The sequence below is a fragment of the Saccopteryx bilineata genome, chromosome 2 (assembly GCF_036850765.1).
Source record: "Saccopteryx bilineata isolate mSacBil1 chromosome 2, mSacBil1_pri_phased_curated, whole genome shotgun sequence".
Taxonomy (NCBI): domain Eukaryota; kingdom Metazoa; phylum Chordata; class Mammalia; order Chiroptera; family Emballonuridae; genus Saccopteryx; species Saccopteryx bilineata.
In genome coordinates this window covers 333,533,728-333,548,607 of record NC_089491.1, presented here as the reverse complement: position 1 = coordinate 333,548,607, position 14,880 = coordinate 333,533,728, and the positions used below count along the sequence as shown (strand labels likewise).

The 14,880-nt window shown below is 40.5% G+C and overlaps 1 protein-coding gene and 1 pseudogene across 1 annotated transcript in view; both read left to right on the top strand.

Moving 5' to 3' along the window:
- The window catches only part of TNPO3 (transportin 3), a 72,426-nt gene that overhangs the window by 13,945 nt on the left and 43,601 nt on the right, over nucleotides 1-14,880 (top strand). Inside the window, exon 2 of the mRNA XM_066262275.1 lies at nucleotides 13,761-13,961. Coding sequence (XP_066118372.1) covers nucleotides 13,761-13,961 — 201 coding nt within the window. The remainder of the gene's footprint in view (nucleotides 1-13,760; nucleotides 13,962-14,880) is intronic.
- LOC136327815 (U4 spliceosomal RNA) lies at nucleotides 10,303-10,373 on the top strand (annotated as a pseudogene).

The window sequence follows — 14,880 nt, the reverse complement described above, 5'->3', positions numbered from 1 at the left end:
GTCTTCAGATTTAGCTAGGAAAAATTGAGCTATTCATTGTTAAAACAAAATACATATTTAAAACAAAATCAAGTCTTCATCTAGGCAAGGCAAGTGAAGTTTTACAAATGAGGGTTCTGAATTAAAATGTCTCATCCTCTCAGGGTCTTTGTTTTCTTTATCTGTAAAGAACTGATTTGCTTGTTGTCTGGTATTTTTTTTACCCTACTGTAACAGTAATAACTTGTACGTTGGGGTAGATGTAATTTGCTTCCCCTCCCACATTTTGGATTCTGTTCTTACAGCTGACTCCCAATCCATTAAGTATCTGAGCTACCTAGTAAAAGGCTGGGCTTCGCATTTAGAAGAACAAAGATGTATTACAGACTTGGGAGATGATGTTATCTGGTCATTTTGCTCATATTTGATAATATATTCTTAATTTTAATTTTAAGTTTTTAAAATTTATACTTGATTTAAGTGTCTCTTATGGCCAAAGGATTTGAAAGCTGCAGAGATCATTCAGGTTGTTCTTTTGAAGAGCTTACAGCATAGTAGAAAAGATGGACAAAGGCCTAAGTAATTACAGTACAAAGGTCTATAATTGAGCTTTTACACACAGAGTCAAGGCTACTTTGGTAGTAATATAAAAGATCCCTGCCTCAAATATTTTCTCCTTATTCCTAGCTTTCAGAAGTTTGAGTATGATGTGTTTAGTATGTTTGTTAGTATGGGGGCATGTGGACAGCAGTGTTCTCTTGTTCTGGCCTACCTTAGTCTTTAAGCAGTTCCAGTGCCTTGTTCTCACTGGTGGAACCTTCTCAGTGGTCCTGTCCTCTTCCGTGGCATTCATGTTTTGCCTTGCATCCAGCAGGTCTTGTGCAGGGTAAATATATTTTTTTGTGGTAGAGACCTCTGCTAGCACTGGTATAGATAGCATCATGGGTTCAAGACTGTTTTATACCCTATTCTGTAAGGAAAGAGGCTTTTTTCCTTTTTTTTTTTAATTTTAGTGAGAGGACGGGAGGCAGAGACAGACTCCTGCATGTGCCTCCACTGGGATCCACCCAGCATGTCCACCCGGGGGCGATGCTTTGCCCATCTGGAGACCTTGCGCCTTTGCAACCAGAGCCGTTTTTTAGCTCCTGAGGCAGAGGCCATGGAGCTGTCTTCAGCACACAGGGCCAGTGGAGCCATGGCTGCAGGAGGAGAGAAGAGAGAGAGAGATAGAAAGAGAAGTGAGGGGGAGGGGTGGAGAAGCATATGGGTGCTTCTCCTCCTGTGTGCCCTGGCCAGGAATCGAACCTGGGACGTCCACACACCAGGGCGATGCTCTACCACTGAACCAGATGGCCAGGGCTGAGGGTTTTTTTTTTTTTGCCTTTATTGTAACAGCAATAACTTGTACCTTGGGGTAGATGTGATTTGCTGACCCTCCCACATAGTTTAAGTAGGAGAGAAGGGTCCAGTCAGAGCCTTCTGAGCCTTTTCTGCATTTGAGACTGCTCCTCTCCTCCAGGACTGCATTCTATGGGGTTTTTCTCTGATCTTCTGCCCCACCTCCAATCTTTCCCTGAGTATCTGGTTAAGGTCTGCAGAGAAAAGCCTGTAGATGGTTGTAGAGTCTTGTTGTGTCTGAGTCCCAGAGTTTTAGGCTCAGGCTAGCCCACACTCAGCTTTTATCAATTTGCTAATAATTTTAGTGGGATTTTTATTGCCTGGTAGTCTGGTGCCCTGCGTCTTTTCCTCCTTTGTTCTGCTACAGTTGAGCCAGTGTTTGTCTACTGTTCTTGGGCAGTGTTTAGATTTCAGTCCCCTTGGTTGTTGTGAGACCTCTGCTTCCTGATCATGCATTAAAAAAAATTATTTTGTAGTTTATTTGCTTTTGTTTATTGTTGTCTCAAAAGCAGTGTTTTTTTTTTCAACTTTCTACATCTTAGTTGGAGGTGGAACTCCTTTCAGGTATTTTTATTCATATATTTTAAACCCCACAATATCTTTCATTGTTTTATATAGTCATTGTTTATAAGAGATTTACTTACATACAAATATTGATCGACTTACGACCTATGCAACTTATGACCATTCGACTTTACGACCACAACCGCTAGCCACAACTGCTCCGCATCTGGCAGCGCAAGCGTTGCCCAGCTGGGCGTATGACAGTGCGGACCAGCTTCCGGCAGCACTGCCATCTCCGCATGCACCATTTCAACTGTTATCCCAGACTCGGTACAGCAATTTGTGTTTTGTGTCTTGGATATTTTTCATCAAACCCCTCCCAAGATGTCTACCAAGAGGAAATTGTCTTTGCAAATATTAAACCAGTTGTACTGGTAATGCAGTGTTTTACTTAAACCTGACAAATGTAAAAATAAGAAACAAAATGGTGTAGAGATGATACAATTGGCATAAAAGGAACAAAGAAAATTATGATATATAACAATAATGAAAGAAAATTATGATAAAATATGACGTAAAGATTTTTAGAACATCATTTCACAGTACTGTACATATAGCGTACTCAACTTATGACCAACTCGTGTTACGACCAGTCTGTCGGAACCAATGGTGGTTGTAAGTCGAGCACTAGCTGTTCTTAGCCTTTTCATTACTCTTTACTCCTTCCTGATTTTTATGCTTACATGCAGAATTATAAAAAAAACTTGTTTTTTTTGTTGCTGAGCTGTAGGAGTTCTTTATATATTCCCAGTGTTAACCCCTTATCAAGCAGATGGTTTGCAAATATTTTCTTCTATTCTGTTTGTTGCTTTTCACTCTATTGATTGTTTTCTTTGCTGCATAGAAGTTTTAAAGTTTGATGTAGTCCCATTTGACTATTGTTTTGTTTGCTGTGCTTTTGGTGTCATACTACGAAATCAGTATCAAATCTAATGTCTTGAAGTTTCCCCTCTTTGTGTTTTCTTTTGGGGGTTATAGTTTCAGGTTTTACATTTAGGTCTTTGATCCATTTTGAGTTAATTTTTGTATATGGTCTTACTTATTTCTTTTACATATGGCTATGCAGTTTTCCCAACACTATTTCTCTCTCTCTCTCTCTCTCTCTCTCTTTTTTTTTTTTTTGTGGCAGAGACAGAGTCAGAGAGAGGGACAGATAGGGACAGACAGAAAGGGAGAGAGATGAGAAACATCAATTCTTCGTTGTGGTTCCTTAGTTGTTCATTGATTGATTTCTCATATGTGCCTTGACCGGGGAACTACAGCAGGCCAAGTGACCCGTTGCTCAAACCAGCGACCTTGGGCTCAAGCTGGTGAGCCTTGCTCAAACCAGATGAGCCCGCGCTCAAGCTGGTGACCTTGGGGTCTTGAACCTGGGTCCTCTGTATCCCAATCCAACGCTCTATCCACTGCGCCACCGCCTGGTCAGGCCCAACACTATTTCTTGAAGCGACTCTCCCCATTCAGTAACTTAGGCACCTTGTCAGAAATCGTGTAATTGTATTTGTGAGGGTTTATTTCTAGGCTCTCTGTTGTGTTCCAGTGGTTTATATATTTGTCTGTATGCCAGTACCATACTGTTTTGATTACTGTGAGTTTGTAACACATTTTGAAATAGGGAATGTGAGACTCCCCTCCAAATTTTTCTTTTATTTAATGTTTATTTTATTGATTTGAGAGTGAGAGGAAGAGAGATTGAGAGAGGCAGAGAGAGAGAAAGAAAGAGAGGAACGTCAATCTGTTCCTGTATGTGCCCTGACCGGGGATCCAAGTGGCAACCTCTGCACTTTGCGATGATGTTCTAACCAACGGAGCTATCTGAGCAGGGCAAATTTGTTCCTTTTCAAGACTGTTTTGGCTATTTGGGTTTCCTTGAGATTCCATATAGATTTTCTGATGGATTTTTTTATATCTGCAAAAAATAGATAATTTTGGATGGTATTGACCACAATAGGAAGTCTTCCAGTCCTTGAACACAGGATCTTTCCATTTATTGGTGTCTTTAATTTCTCTCAGCAGTGTTCTGTAGTTTCCAGTGTAGTCCAAGTCCTTTTGCTTCCTTGCTTTATTCCTGAGTAACTTGTTCTTCTTGATGCCAATGTAAGTGCAGTTGTTTTCTTATTTTCCTTTTCAGATTGTTTATTGTTAGTCTATAGAAAGAATTGATTTTGGGGTGTTGATTCTGTATTTTGCAACTTTGCTGAATTCATTTATTAGTTCTAACAGGTTTTGGGGTTATTGTTAGGGCTTTCTATGTATGAATTACATGTTATATGTGAGCATACATTATTTACCTCTTTTTGTCTAATGTAATGCCTTATATTTCGTTATCTTGCCTAATTGGTCTGGGTAGAACTTCCAATACTATGTTGAATAGAACTAGCAAAATTGGACATCCTTGTCTTGTTCCTGAGCTTACCGTTTTGAAAAGCTGTCAGTCTTTTTTTTTTTTTAACATTTTTAAAATTAATTTTAATGGGGTGACATTGATAAATCAGGGTACAGATGTTCAGAGAAAACATCTCTAGGTTATTTTGACATTTGATTATGCTGCATTCCCATCACCCAAAGTCTAATTGTCCTCCGTCACCTTCTAACTGGTTTTCTTTGTGCCCCTCCCCTTCCCCAACCCTCTTCCTCTCCTCCCCCCCTTATAACCCCCACATTCTTGTCCATGTCTCTGAGTCTCATTTTTATGTCCCACCTATGTATGGAATCATATAGATCTTAGTTTTTTCTGATTTACTTATTTCGCTCAGTATAATGTTATCAAGGTCCATCCATGTTGTTGTAAATCAGCGGTTCTCAACCTGTGGGTCGTGACCCTGGTGGGGGTCGAACGACCAAAACACAGGGGCTTTAGGCGACCCCTGTGTTTTGGTCATTTGACCCCTGCTGGGGTCGCGACCCACAGGTTGAGAATCGCTGTTGTAAATGATCCGGTGTCATCAAAAAGCTGTCAGTCTTTGACCATTAAGTATGATGTTCATTTTGGGTTTTCATATAAAGTCACGTGCCGTTTAACAGTGACAGTATGTTCTGAGAAATTTGTCATTAGGTGATGTTGTGCAAACATCATAAAGTGTACATATACAAACCTAAATGGTATAGTCTGCTGCACCTAGGGGATAGCCTATTGCTCCTAGGCCACAAGTCTGTACAACCTGTTACTGTACTAAATACTATAGGCAGTTGTAACACATGGTAAATATTTGCGTAAACATATAAAAGGTCACTATGTTGTACACCTGAAACTAACATAATATTATATGCCAATTGTACTGTAACAGAAATTAATAAAAATATTGAAGGATACAGTAAAAATATGGTATAAAAGATGAAAAAGCCTGACCAGGTGGTGGCGCAGTGGGTAGAGCATGGGACTGGGATGTGGAAGGACCCAGGTTCGAGACCCTGAGGTCTCCAGCTTGAGCGTGGGCTCATCTGGTTTGAGCAAAGCTCACCAGCTTGGACCAAGGTCGCTGGCTCAAGCAGTGGGTTGCTCGGTCTGCTGAAGGCCCACGGTCAAGGCACATATGAGAAAGCAATCAATGAACAACTAAGGTGTCGCAACAAAAAAACTAATAATTGATGCTTCTCATCTCTCTGTTCCTGCCTGTCTGTCCCTGTCTATCCCTCTCTCTGACTCTCTCTCTGTCTCTGTAAAATAAATAAACAAAACAAAAAAAAAATTAAAAAGATGAAAAAAATGGTACACCTCTATAGGGTACTTAGCATGAATGGAGCTTGCAGGACTAAAAGTTGCTGTGGGTGAGTCAGCGAGTGAGTGGTGGTGAGAGGATATGAAGGCCTAGCACGTTACTGTATCCTACTGTAGACTTTGTAAACACTGTACTGTTAGGCTATATTAAATTTATTAAACAACATGGTATTAAATCAAGCACAAGAGAAAATGATGCAATTAAGAGACATGGTAAATACAAGTTTTATGAGACAGTTTCCTGTGTAACCCAACATACTTTTTCACAGCAAACTTTTTGTAAGTTGAAAGAGTATACTCCAACTGTGCTCTAGAGCAGGGGTCCCCAAACTACGGCCCGCAGGCCGCATGCGGCCCCCTGAGGCCATTTATCCAGCCCCCACCGCGCTTCCAGAAGGGGCACCTCTTTCATTGGTGGTCAGTGAGAGGAGCATAGTTCCCATTGAAAAACTGTTGTTGATTTAAATTTACTCGTTCTTTATTTTAAATATTGTATTTGTTCCCGTTTTGTTTTTTTACTTTAAAATAAGATATGTGCAATGTGCACAGGGATTTGTTCATATTTTTTTTATAGTCTGGCCCTCCCAACAGTCTGAGGGACAGTGAACTGGCCCCCTGTGTAAAAAGTTTGGGGACCCCTGCTCTAGAGTATACTCCAACTGTGCTCTACTTTATATGCCTGGCAGTGCATTAGGTTTGTTTTCACTCTCATCTCTGCAACATACAACATCTTTATAATATGCGGCTTAAGTGTCTGTTTGTCGCCGATAGCTTATTGGTTGCTTGCATAACTGTACTAGCCAATGGGGTGAAGTTGCCACGGCTGAACGCAAATTGAGCGGGTCAGGGGGAAGGTGAACATTTGTTTGCATTGGCAATCATCTGCTTTTTTTTTTTTTTTTTTTTGTATTTTTCTGAAGCTGGAAACGGGGAGAGACAGAAAGACTCCCGCATGCGCCCGTCCGGGATCCACCCGGCACGCCCACCAGGGGCGATGCTCTGCCCACCAGGGGGCGATGCTTTGCCCTTCCGGGGCGTCGCTCTGCCGCGACCAGAACCACTCTAGCGCCTGGGGCAGAGGCCAAGGAGCCATCCCCAGCGCCCGGGCCATCTTTGCTCCAATGGAGCCTTGGCTGCGGGAGGGGAAGAGAGAGACAGAGAGGAAGGAAGGGGGGGTGGAGAAGCAAATGGGCTCTTCTCCTATGTGCCCTGGCCGGGAATCGAACCCGTGTCTCCCGCACGCCAGGCCGACGCTCTACCGCTGAGCCAACTGGCCAGGGCCCAATCATCGGCTTTTGAAACAATTTAAGGCTGAACACAAATTGAGCGTGTCAGGGGGAAGTTGAACATTTGTTTGCATTGGCAATCATCTGTTTTACATAAAAACTACGTCTTAACGTAATTTCTTTTAAGAATGCTTCCTAGAAAATACAGCACTGAAGAGGAGAGAAAAGGAGCTAAAGCTGCACAAAAACGGCTTTCTTGACAAAAAGAAACCACTGAGCAGAGAAAGACAAGGCTTGCTTCAGTCGCAGAGCAAATGCGTCTTTCTCGGCAAAATGAGACTGATGAGCATAGAGAAACAAGGCTTGCCTCAGATGCAAGACAAAAAAGCCTATCTCGACCAAATGAGTCCCTTGAACAAAGGCAGGAGAGAAATGCAAAAAAAACGACAGAGTAATGCTGACCGAAACGCAAAAAGGATTAAAACAGTTTCAAACGGAGAAACTTTAATTTTTGAGCATTCCTCTGGTGACATGAATATCAAATGTGAACACTGTCCTTAAACTTCAAGTTAGAAACTAATCGATTTGACCATGGCAAGAAAGGATTTTCTCAACGTTGCAAGTACGGAAACATTGTAGTTCCACTAATTGAGAATTATCCACGTAGACAATTTCCTGTAAAACTTGCCTTTGCTATGACCATCAATAAGTCTCAGGGCCAAACGCTTAAGCGTGTTGGCATTTTTTTACCTGAGCCTGCATTTGGACACGGTCAACTTTATGTTGCCTGTTCAAGAGTTCGTGAAAGAACGGACGTAAAATTAAAAATAATTAATGGTCCTCTGCAAGGCAAGCTTAAAAATGATGGAAAGATCTACACAAGAAATGTTGTGTACAAAGAGATCTTTGACATGTGAATTAACATTTTATTATTTAAATCACCTTTATTTTATTGAGCTAGCGGTGGCTCTTAAGAAATGTACCGCCAGTGGTTTCCTTCATTGCACTCTACTTTAAGCAATTAAGCAAGTAGAACGGGGAAACTCTGTGGGGCACTAAGCAAAGGGGCGTCCTCGCCGCCTGCCCTGGGTAATTCAGTTTGAATTAGCAGACACCTTTGCACAAATCATTTTAATTACAATTTATAATATCTAGAACAGCGGTCATTTCGTATGACCGCTGGGCTTTCTAGTGACTTTATGTCAAGAGACACATCACCAGGTGATAGGAATTTTTCAGCTCCATTATAATCTTACAGGATAACCATGTATATGCTGTCTGTTGTTGAAACATCATTATACAGTCAGTGCATAGCTGTATGGTATTTATTATGTTGGGATAATTTTCTTCTTTTTCTAGTTTGTTGATATCTTTATCATGAAAGAGTATTAAATTTTGTCAAATGCCTTTTCTGCCTCAACTGAGATGTTCACGTTTTTGTTCATTGTGTTAATGTGGTCTATTACATTGTTTGATTTTCATATATTGAACCACCTTTGCATCTCATGAGTACATTCCACTTGATCACAGTGTATATAATCCTTTAATATAATACTGAATTCAGTTTGCTGGTATTTTGTTGAGGGTTTTGTTTTGTTTTTCATCAGTATCCATAAGGGATATTGGTCTGTAGTTTTCTTATGGTATCTTTGTCTGGCTTTGGTGTCAGAGTAATGTTGGCCTCACAAAATGAATTAGGAAGTGTTCCCTCTCACTCTTCAGTTTTCTTGGAAGAGATTGAGAAGGATTGGTGTTAAGTCTTCTTTAAATGTTGGGTAGAATTCACCAGTAAATCTGATCCTTGGCATTTCTTTATTGGGAGGTTTTTGATTACTGATATAATCTCTTTACTAGTTATAGTAATGTAGTCTATTCATATTTTCTATTCTTGAGTCAGTCTTGGTATGTTTCTAGGAATTTGTACATTTTATCTTAGTGGTTTTCAACCACAGGTCTGCAGACTGGTATTGGTCCGCCAGAAATTCTGTGCTGGTAAAAGAGTTAACCACCCTGATGTTATACGAAGATTATAGAGTCACCAGGGTTTGAAAACCACTGATTTTCTAATTTGTTGATGTATACTTTGTAGTCTATCTTATAATCCTCTTTATTTCTGTAAAATTGGTAGTAATGTCCCCACTGTCATTTCATTTCTGTATTTCTTCCTAGTTAATCTAGCTAAAGGTTTGTCAGTTTTGTTGATCTTCTGGAAGAAAAATAAAATCTTTTTTTTTTTTCATTTTTCTGAAGCTGGAAACAGGGAGAGACAGTCAGACAGACTCCCGCATGCACCCGACCGGGATCCACCCAGCACGCCCACCAGGGGTGATGCTCTGCCCATCCTGGGCATCGCCATATTGCGACCAGAGCCACTCTAGCGCCTGAGGCAGAGGCCACAGAGCCATCCCCAGCGCCCGGGCCATCTTTGCTCCAATGGAGCCTTGGCTGCGGGAGGGGAAGAGAGAGACAGAGAGGAAAGCGTGGCGGAGGGGTGGAGAAGCAAATGGGCGCTTCTCCTATGTGCTGTGGCTGGGAATCGAACCCGGGTCCTCCGCACGCTAGGCCGACGCTCTACCGCTGAGCCAACTGGCCAGGGCTAGAAAAATAAAATCTTGATTTTTTATTCTCTATTCTATTTTTGCTCTAATCTTGATTATTTCCTTCCTTATGATAGCTTTGAGTTTAGTGTGTTCTTTTTCTAGATCCTTAAGACATAAAATTAGGTTGTTGGTTTGAGATATATTTCTTTTTTAGTGTAAGTGTAAATAGCTTTAAATTTCTCTCAGAACTATTTTGCTGTATCTCATAACTTTTGGTGTATTGTGTTTCCATTTTCATTTGTCTGAAGACATTTTCTGATTTCTTTTTTAATGCATTGGTTGCTTTAGAATGTTTTTTATTTTTACCTATTTGTGAATTTTCCAGTTTTCCTTCTATTAATTTTATTGTTATTTGAAAAGGTATTTTCTATGATTCAGACCTTTATGTTTAAGACTTGTTTTGTGGCTTGGCATCTGGTCAGTCTGGAGATGTTTCAGTCTTTGAGGTGCAGTCCGTTTCCTTCGCTGAGTCCCAGCTGTAAGTCTGGCGCATTTACCAGGGCTCCTCTTTGGCGAGGCTAGAATTTGTTTTCATCTCCCTAGTCTTATGAGACTGCCCAAGGCTCTTTAGCTTTCTAGCCTCTTGTCTTCCACTTTCAGTTAGGCAAATGCCTTGAGAGGGAAAGTGGAGCCAATATTGGACTGAGTTCTCTGCTCTTTTGTTCCCTGTCTCTGGAACCTGCGGCCTCATATTCTAACTGTCTTGGCAGTTTTGATGTTTTCAAACACGTACTTTTTTATTCATCTTTGTACTTGTTTTAGCCTGGGAAAATGGTGTAATGCCAGCTAGAGTGTTATAACCAAAGTTGAAACACCAAGCTTTGCGCAGTAGCAGTATATCGTAGCCAATGAGGTTTATCTGAGGCGCAATTATTGCTAATTGAAATACCAGTGATTACTATGGGAGTGATAGCTTCAGATTGTTTAGGGAGCACATAGGGCATAAAACCAACTACTGTGTGTTAAAAAGCTTCACTCACTACACTTTATAAAAAAACAAAACAAAAAGTGTAATTTAAATGTTTACAAAAAGGATTTTACCTTAAAGATAAAGGATCTTTGTCTTTGTTTTTTAATTTTTATATGTTAGAGATCTTTCCATATTAGGAATACAAATCCATCTTTTTAAATTTTAAAGGCAGTTCCAAAGGATATATTAAAAAAATAGTCAAACATATTAAAGGTGCTTGAAAAATAAATCTTTGCATCCCTAACCCCAAGTTTACCAGTTCTCCAGAAGAAAATGTATTTTTGTTTTGTTTTGACTTTTGGTTTTGCTCTTAATTTTTGAGATCTCTCCTTTTAAGGAGATAGAGATGTTTAAGTAGGAAATAATATATCTAGAATGATACAGTTGGTGATTTTTTTGCTAGTTTCTGCCATTCAGATTAAAACACAACATATCACCGCATAATCCATGAACATTTTCACAAGGGTCCTTCCTGATCTGGTGGGTTGACAGATTTCACTTGGGAGAAAGATTTCATACTAGTTTAATTTGATAGGCAATATTGAGACTTTTTGGTTGCTTTGTTCTATTCTGTTTTTAAACAGATATGGAAAACCACACTAAACAAATACATAACTTGGTGAATTATCTGTGTACAGTGTCCTCACAGCTACCACCCAAGTCAAGAAATAGAACTTCACTGGCCACTGCAGAAGTCTTCCTTGTGCCCTGTTTGACAGAACTGCCTCCTCTCTCTAAAAGTAACCACTTTGTTTATCCTTCATAATAAATCCTTTGATTATCTTTATGGTTTTATCCCTCAAGTGGGTATTCTTCCATATTGTACTTTGGTCTTCCCATATGTTTTTAAAGTGTCTTTTAATCTGCAGGTTCTTTCTCTCTATGTAGATTATCTGTTGAGGAATCTGGGCCATTTGTATTTATTTATTTTTTTTCTGAAGCTGGAAACGGGGAGAGACAGTCAGACAGACTTCCGCATGCGCCCGACCGGGATCCACCCGGCACGCCCACCAGGGGCTACGCTCTGCCCACCAGGGGGCGATGCTCTGCCCCTCCGGGGCGTCGCTCTGCCGCGACCAGAGCCACTCTAGCGCCTGGGGCAGAGGCCACAGAGCCATCCCCAGCGCCCGGGCCATCTTTGCTCCAATGGAGCCTTGGCTGCGGGAGGGGAAGAGAGAGACAGAGAGGAAAGGGGGGGGGGTGGAGAAGCAAATGGGCGCTTCTCCTATGTGCCCTGGCCAGGAATCGAACCCAGGTCCCCCGCACGCCAGGCCAACGCTCTACCGCTGAGCCAACCGGCCAGGGCCTGGGCCATATGACATGTTGAGTTTCCCTACAGTCTAGGTTTGGCTGATTGCATAGTTATGATGCAGTTCCACGTTCTTGTTGATTTGCTCTTGGTTCTATTAGCTACCCTGTTGTTTCCTTCTACTTCTGTTTTTACTGAAGCCAAAATTACACAAGTCTTGTTCATGTCACTGGTTTGTCCCCAACCACTTAAAATTTGGGGTTCTTGGAGATAACTTACTAAGACCTAGTTTTCTTGTAAATGTCCACAGTGCTTTGCTTTTCCTGTTTGATTGGTCTTTTTTTATGAGGGCATTTATGGAGATGCCAAGGCCTCATAGAATCTTTTTGCTATTATTTTTTTTTAAAATATCAGTTTAAGCAAAATATATTTTGATGACATTTAAGTACAGATGAGGTTGTGTTACTGGTTAGATAATGAATAGCGAGAAACTGTGTAGCTGGGAGATCTTTTGTGACATGTAGGGGTACAAAGTAAAAAAAAAAAGTAATAAACATTTTATCCAGAAAGAAGTTAAATGTTTCATGTTTCTATTCCACCATCTTACTGATTTAAAGCTAAGTTATTTCAATAAACCTGTGGTGAATTTCATGGCCTCTGTCCTTAGTTTACTTTGGGAACTTAGTTGTACAGGCCATTTATTCTGCCTTTTTCTTCTTCTTGACTTCTTGTTTATTTTTGGAAAAATCTTGAAGAATCATTATGTGTTACTTATGAAATGCTCTGTCTGCATTAAAAATTGACTAGGTAGGCCCTGGCCGGTTGGCTCAGTGGTGGAGCGTCGGCCTGGCGTGTGGGAGTCCTGGCTTCGATTCCTGGCCAGGGCACACAGGAGAAGCGCCCATCTGTTTCTCCACCCCTCTCCCTCTCCTTCCTCTCTGTCTCTCTCTTCCCCTCCCGCAGCCAAGGCTCCATTGGAGCAGGGTTGGCCCGGGCACTGAGGATGGCTCTGTGGCCTCTGCCTCAGGCGCTAGAATGGCTCTGGATGCAGCGGAGCGGTGCCCCAGATGGGCAGAGCATCGCCCCCTGGTGGGCGTGCCGTGTGGATCCCGGTCAGGCCATGCGGGACTCTGTCTGACTGCCTCCCCGTTTCCAACTTCAGAAAAATACACACACACAAAAAAAAATTGACTAGGTAAATTTGTATGATCTCTCTTCACAATTGCTCTATTCCTGAATTGAGGTTGATAATTTTTTTCAGCCAGCACTTCATTACCAGTCTCTTTTTTTTTTAGCCTTGTTTCATGAAGAGGCAGTTTGGCGTAGAATTTTGTGTACTGCATGATTTTATTCTTAAAAGTCATCTTTCAAAATAGAGCTCCCTTTTGTAACCATGACTGGCTTTAGAGACCAAATTCTGTTTTTGTTCTATTTATTATATTTATAGATACATTTATTTTCTCCTGTGAAAATGATTTTAGTAGCTTGTATATAGCACTTTACCAAATATAATTACATAAGAAAAGAATTAAATTATGTGAGATATTCACTTGTGGTGAGGTAGTTTTTCTGAAGTTATTCAGGAGTAAAGATTGAAATGTAGGCCTGATGAGACCAATATGAAATATAGTCAACAGTTTATTGATTTATTAAAATAGCTTCCAGACTCAGTTCTCAGAGTGGGAAGGAGAAGAAACATGCAATCTGTAGTTTATTTAGGGCTGGAAAATTGTGCAGTGACATTTTAGTTTTATTAGAAACTTTTAGGACATTTTCTCATACTCTTACTCTGTACATGATTAATGATTCTAATCAGCAGGTTTAGATTTATTGATTCAATTGATAACTCTCAGGCCGTACTTAAAAAGTCAGAAGATTTTAGGTATTTTGGACCTGTAAATATAGAATCTGAGGTATTGGCTGAATTAGTGGGTGATTTAGCTTGTCAGATTTTTCTTTTGTTATACTTTAATCTGAATATGTTGATATGTACTGGGGGTGTAGAATATTAAAATTAAGAAAAGTCTTTAAAACATTTTATTTGATCTGCTTTCAGGTTCATGCATGGGAGATTTCAGACCAACTGTTACAGATTCGACAGGATGTAGAATCATGCTATTTTGCTGCACAAACCATGAAAATGAAGATTCAGACCTCATTTTATGAGCTCCCTACAGACTCTCATGCCTCTTTACGGGACTCATTACTAACCCATATCCAGAACTTGAAAGACCTGTCACCTGTCATCGTAACGCAGGTAAATCCTATGCTTCTCCTTAGGGAAATTTGTTAAGGCCATTTGGATATCAACTTAATTTTGATTGACATTGCTAGGCCATGTGAAGTAATATTAGCAACTTTATTATACACTAATTACTGTAAGTAGAAATTTGAATCTTTTGTATTAATCTAGAGTTCATTTGATTTTAAACTAAAATACTGGAAGCAGGGGGGGGTGAGTGTAGGTTTTTACAGGCAGCCATGTGTGCTGGACCCTCCCCCCATATTTAAAATTGTAGATGATTAAAACACTGTACTATTCTGGGTGAGAGGTGTATATAGTTGCCTTTAAAGCAGGGGTCGTCAGTCTTTTTATACCTACTGCCCACTTTTGTATCTCTGTTAGTAGTAAAATTTTCTAACCGCCCACTAGTTCCACAGTAATGGTGATTTATAAAGTAGGGAAGTAACTTTACTTTATAAAATTTATAAAGCAGAGTTACAGCAAGTTAAAGCATATAATAATAATTACTTACCAAGTACTTTATGTCGGATTTTCGCTAAGTGTAGCATAATAAATCTTTTTTTGTTTTTTTTTTTTTACAGAGACAGAGAGTCAGAGAGAGGAATAGATAGGGACAGACAGAAATGGAGAGAGATGAGAAGCATCAATCATTAGTTTTTTGTTGCGACACCTTAGTTGTTCATTGATTGCTTTCTCATATGTGCCTTGACCATGGGGCTACAGCAGACCAAGTAACCCCTTGCTCGAGCCAGTGACCTTGGGTCCAAGCTGGTGAGCTTTACTCAAACCAGATGGGTCCACAGTCAAGCTGGGGACCTTGGGGTCTTGAACCTGGGTCCTCTGCATCTCAGTCTGATGCTCTATCCACTGCGCCACTGCCTGGTCAGGCAGAATAAATCTTTATAAAACAACTTACTATAGTTAAATCTAT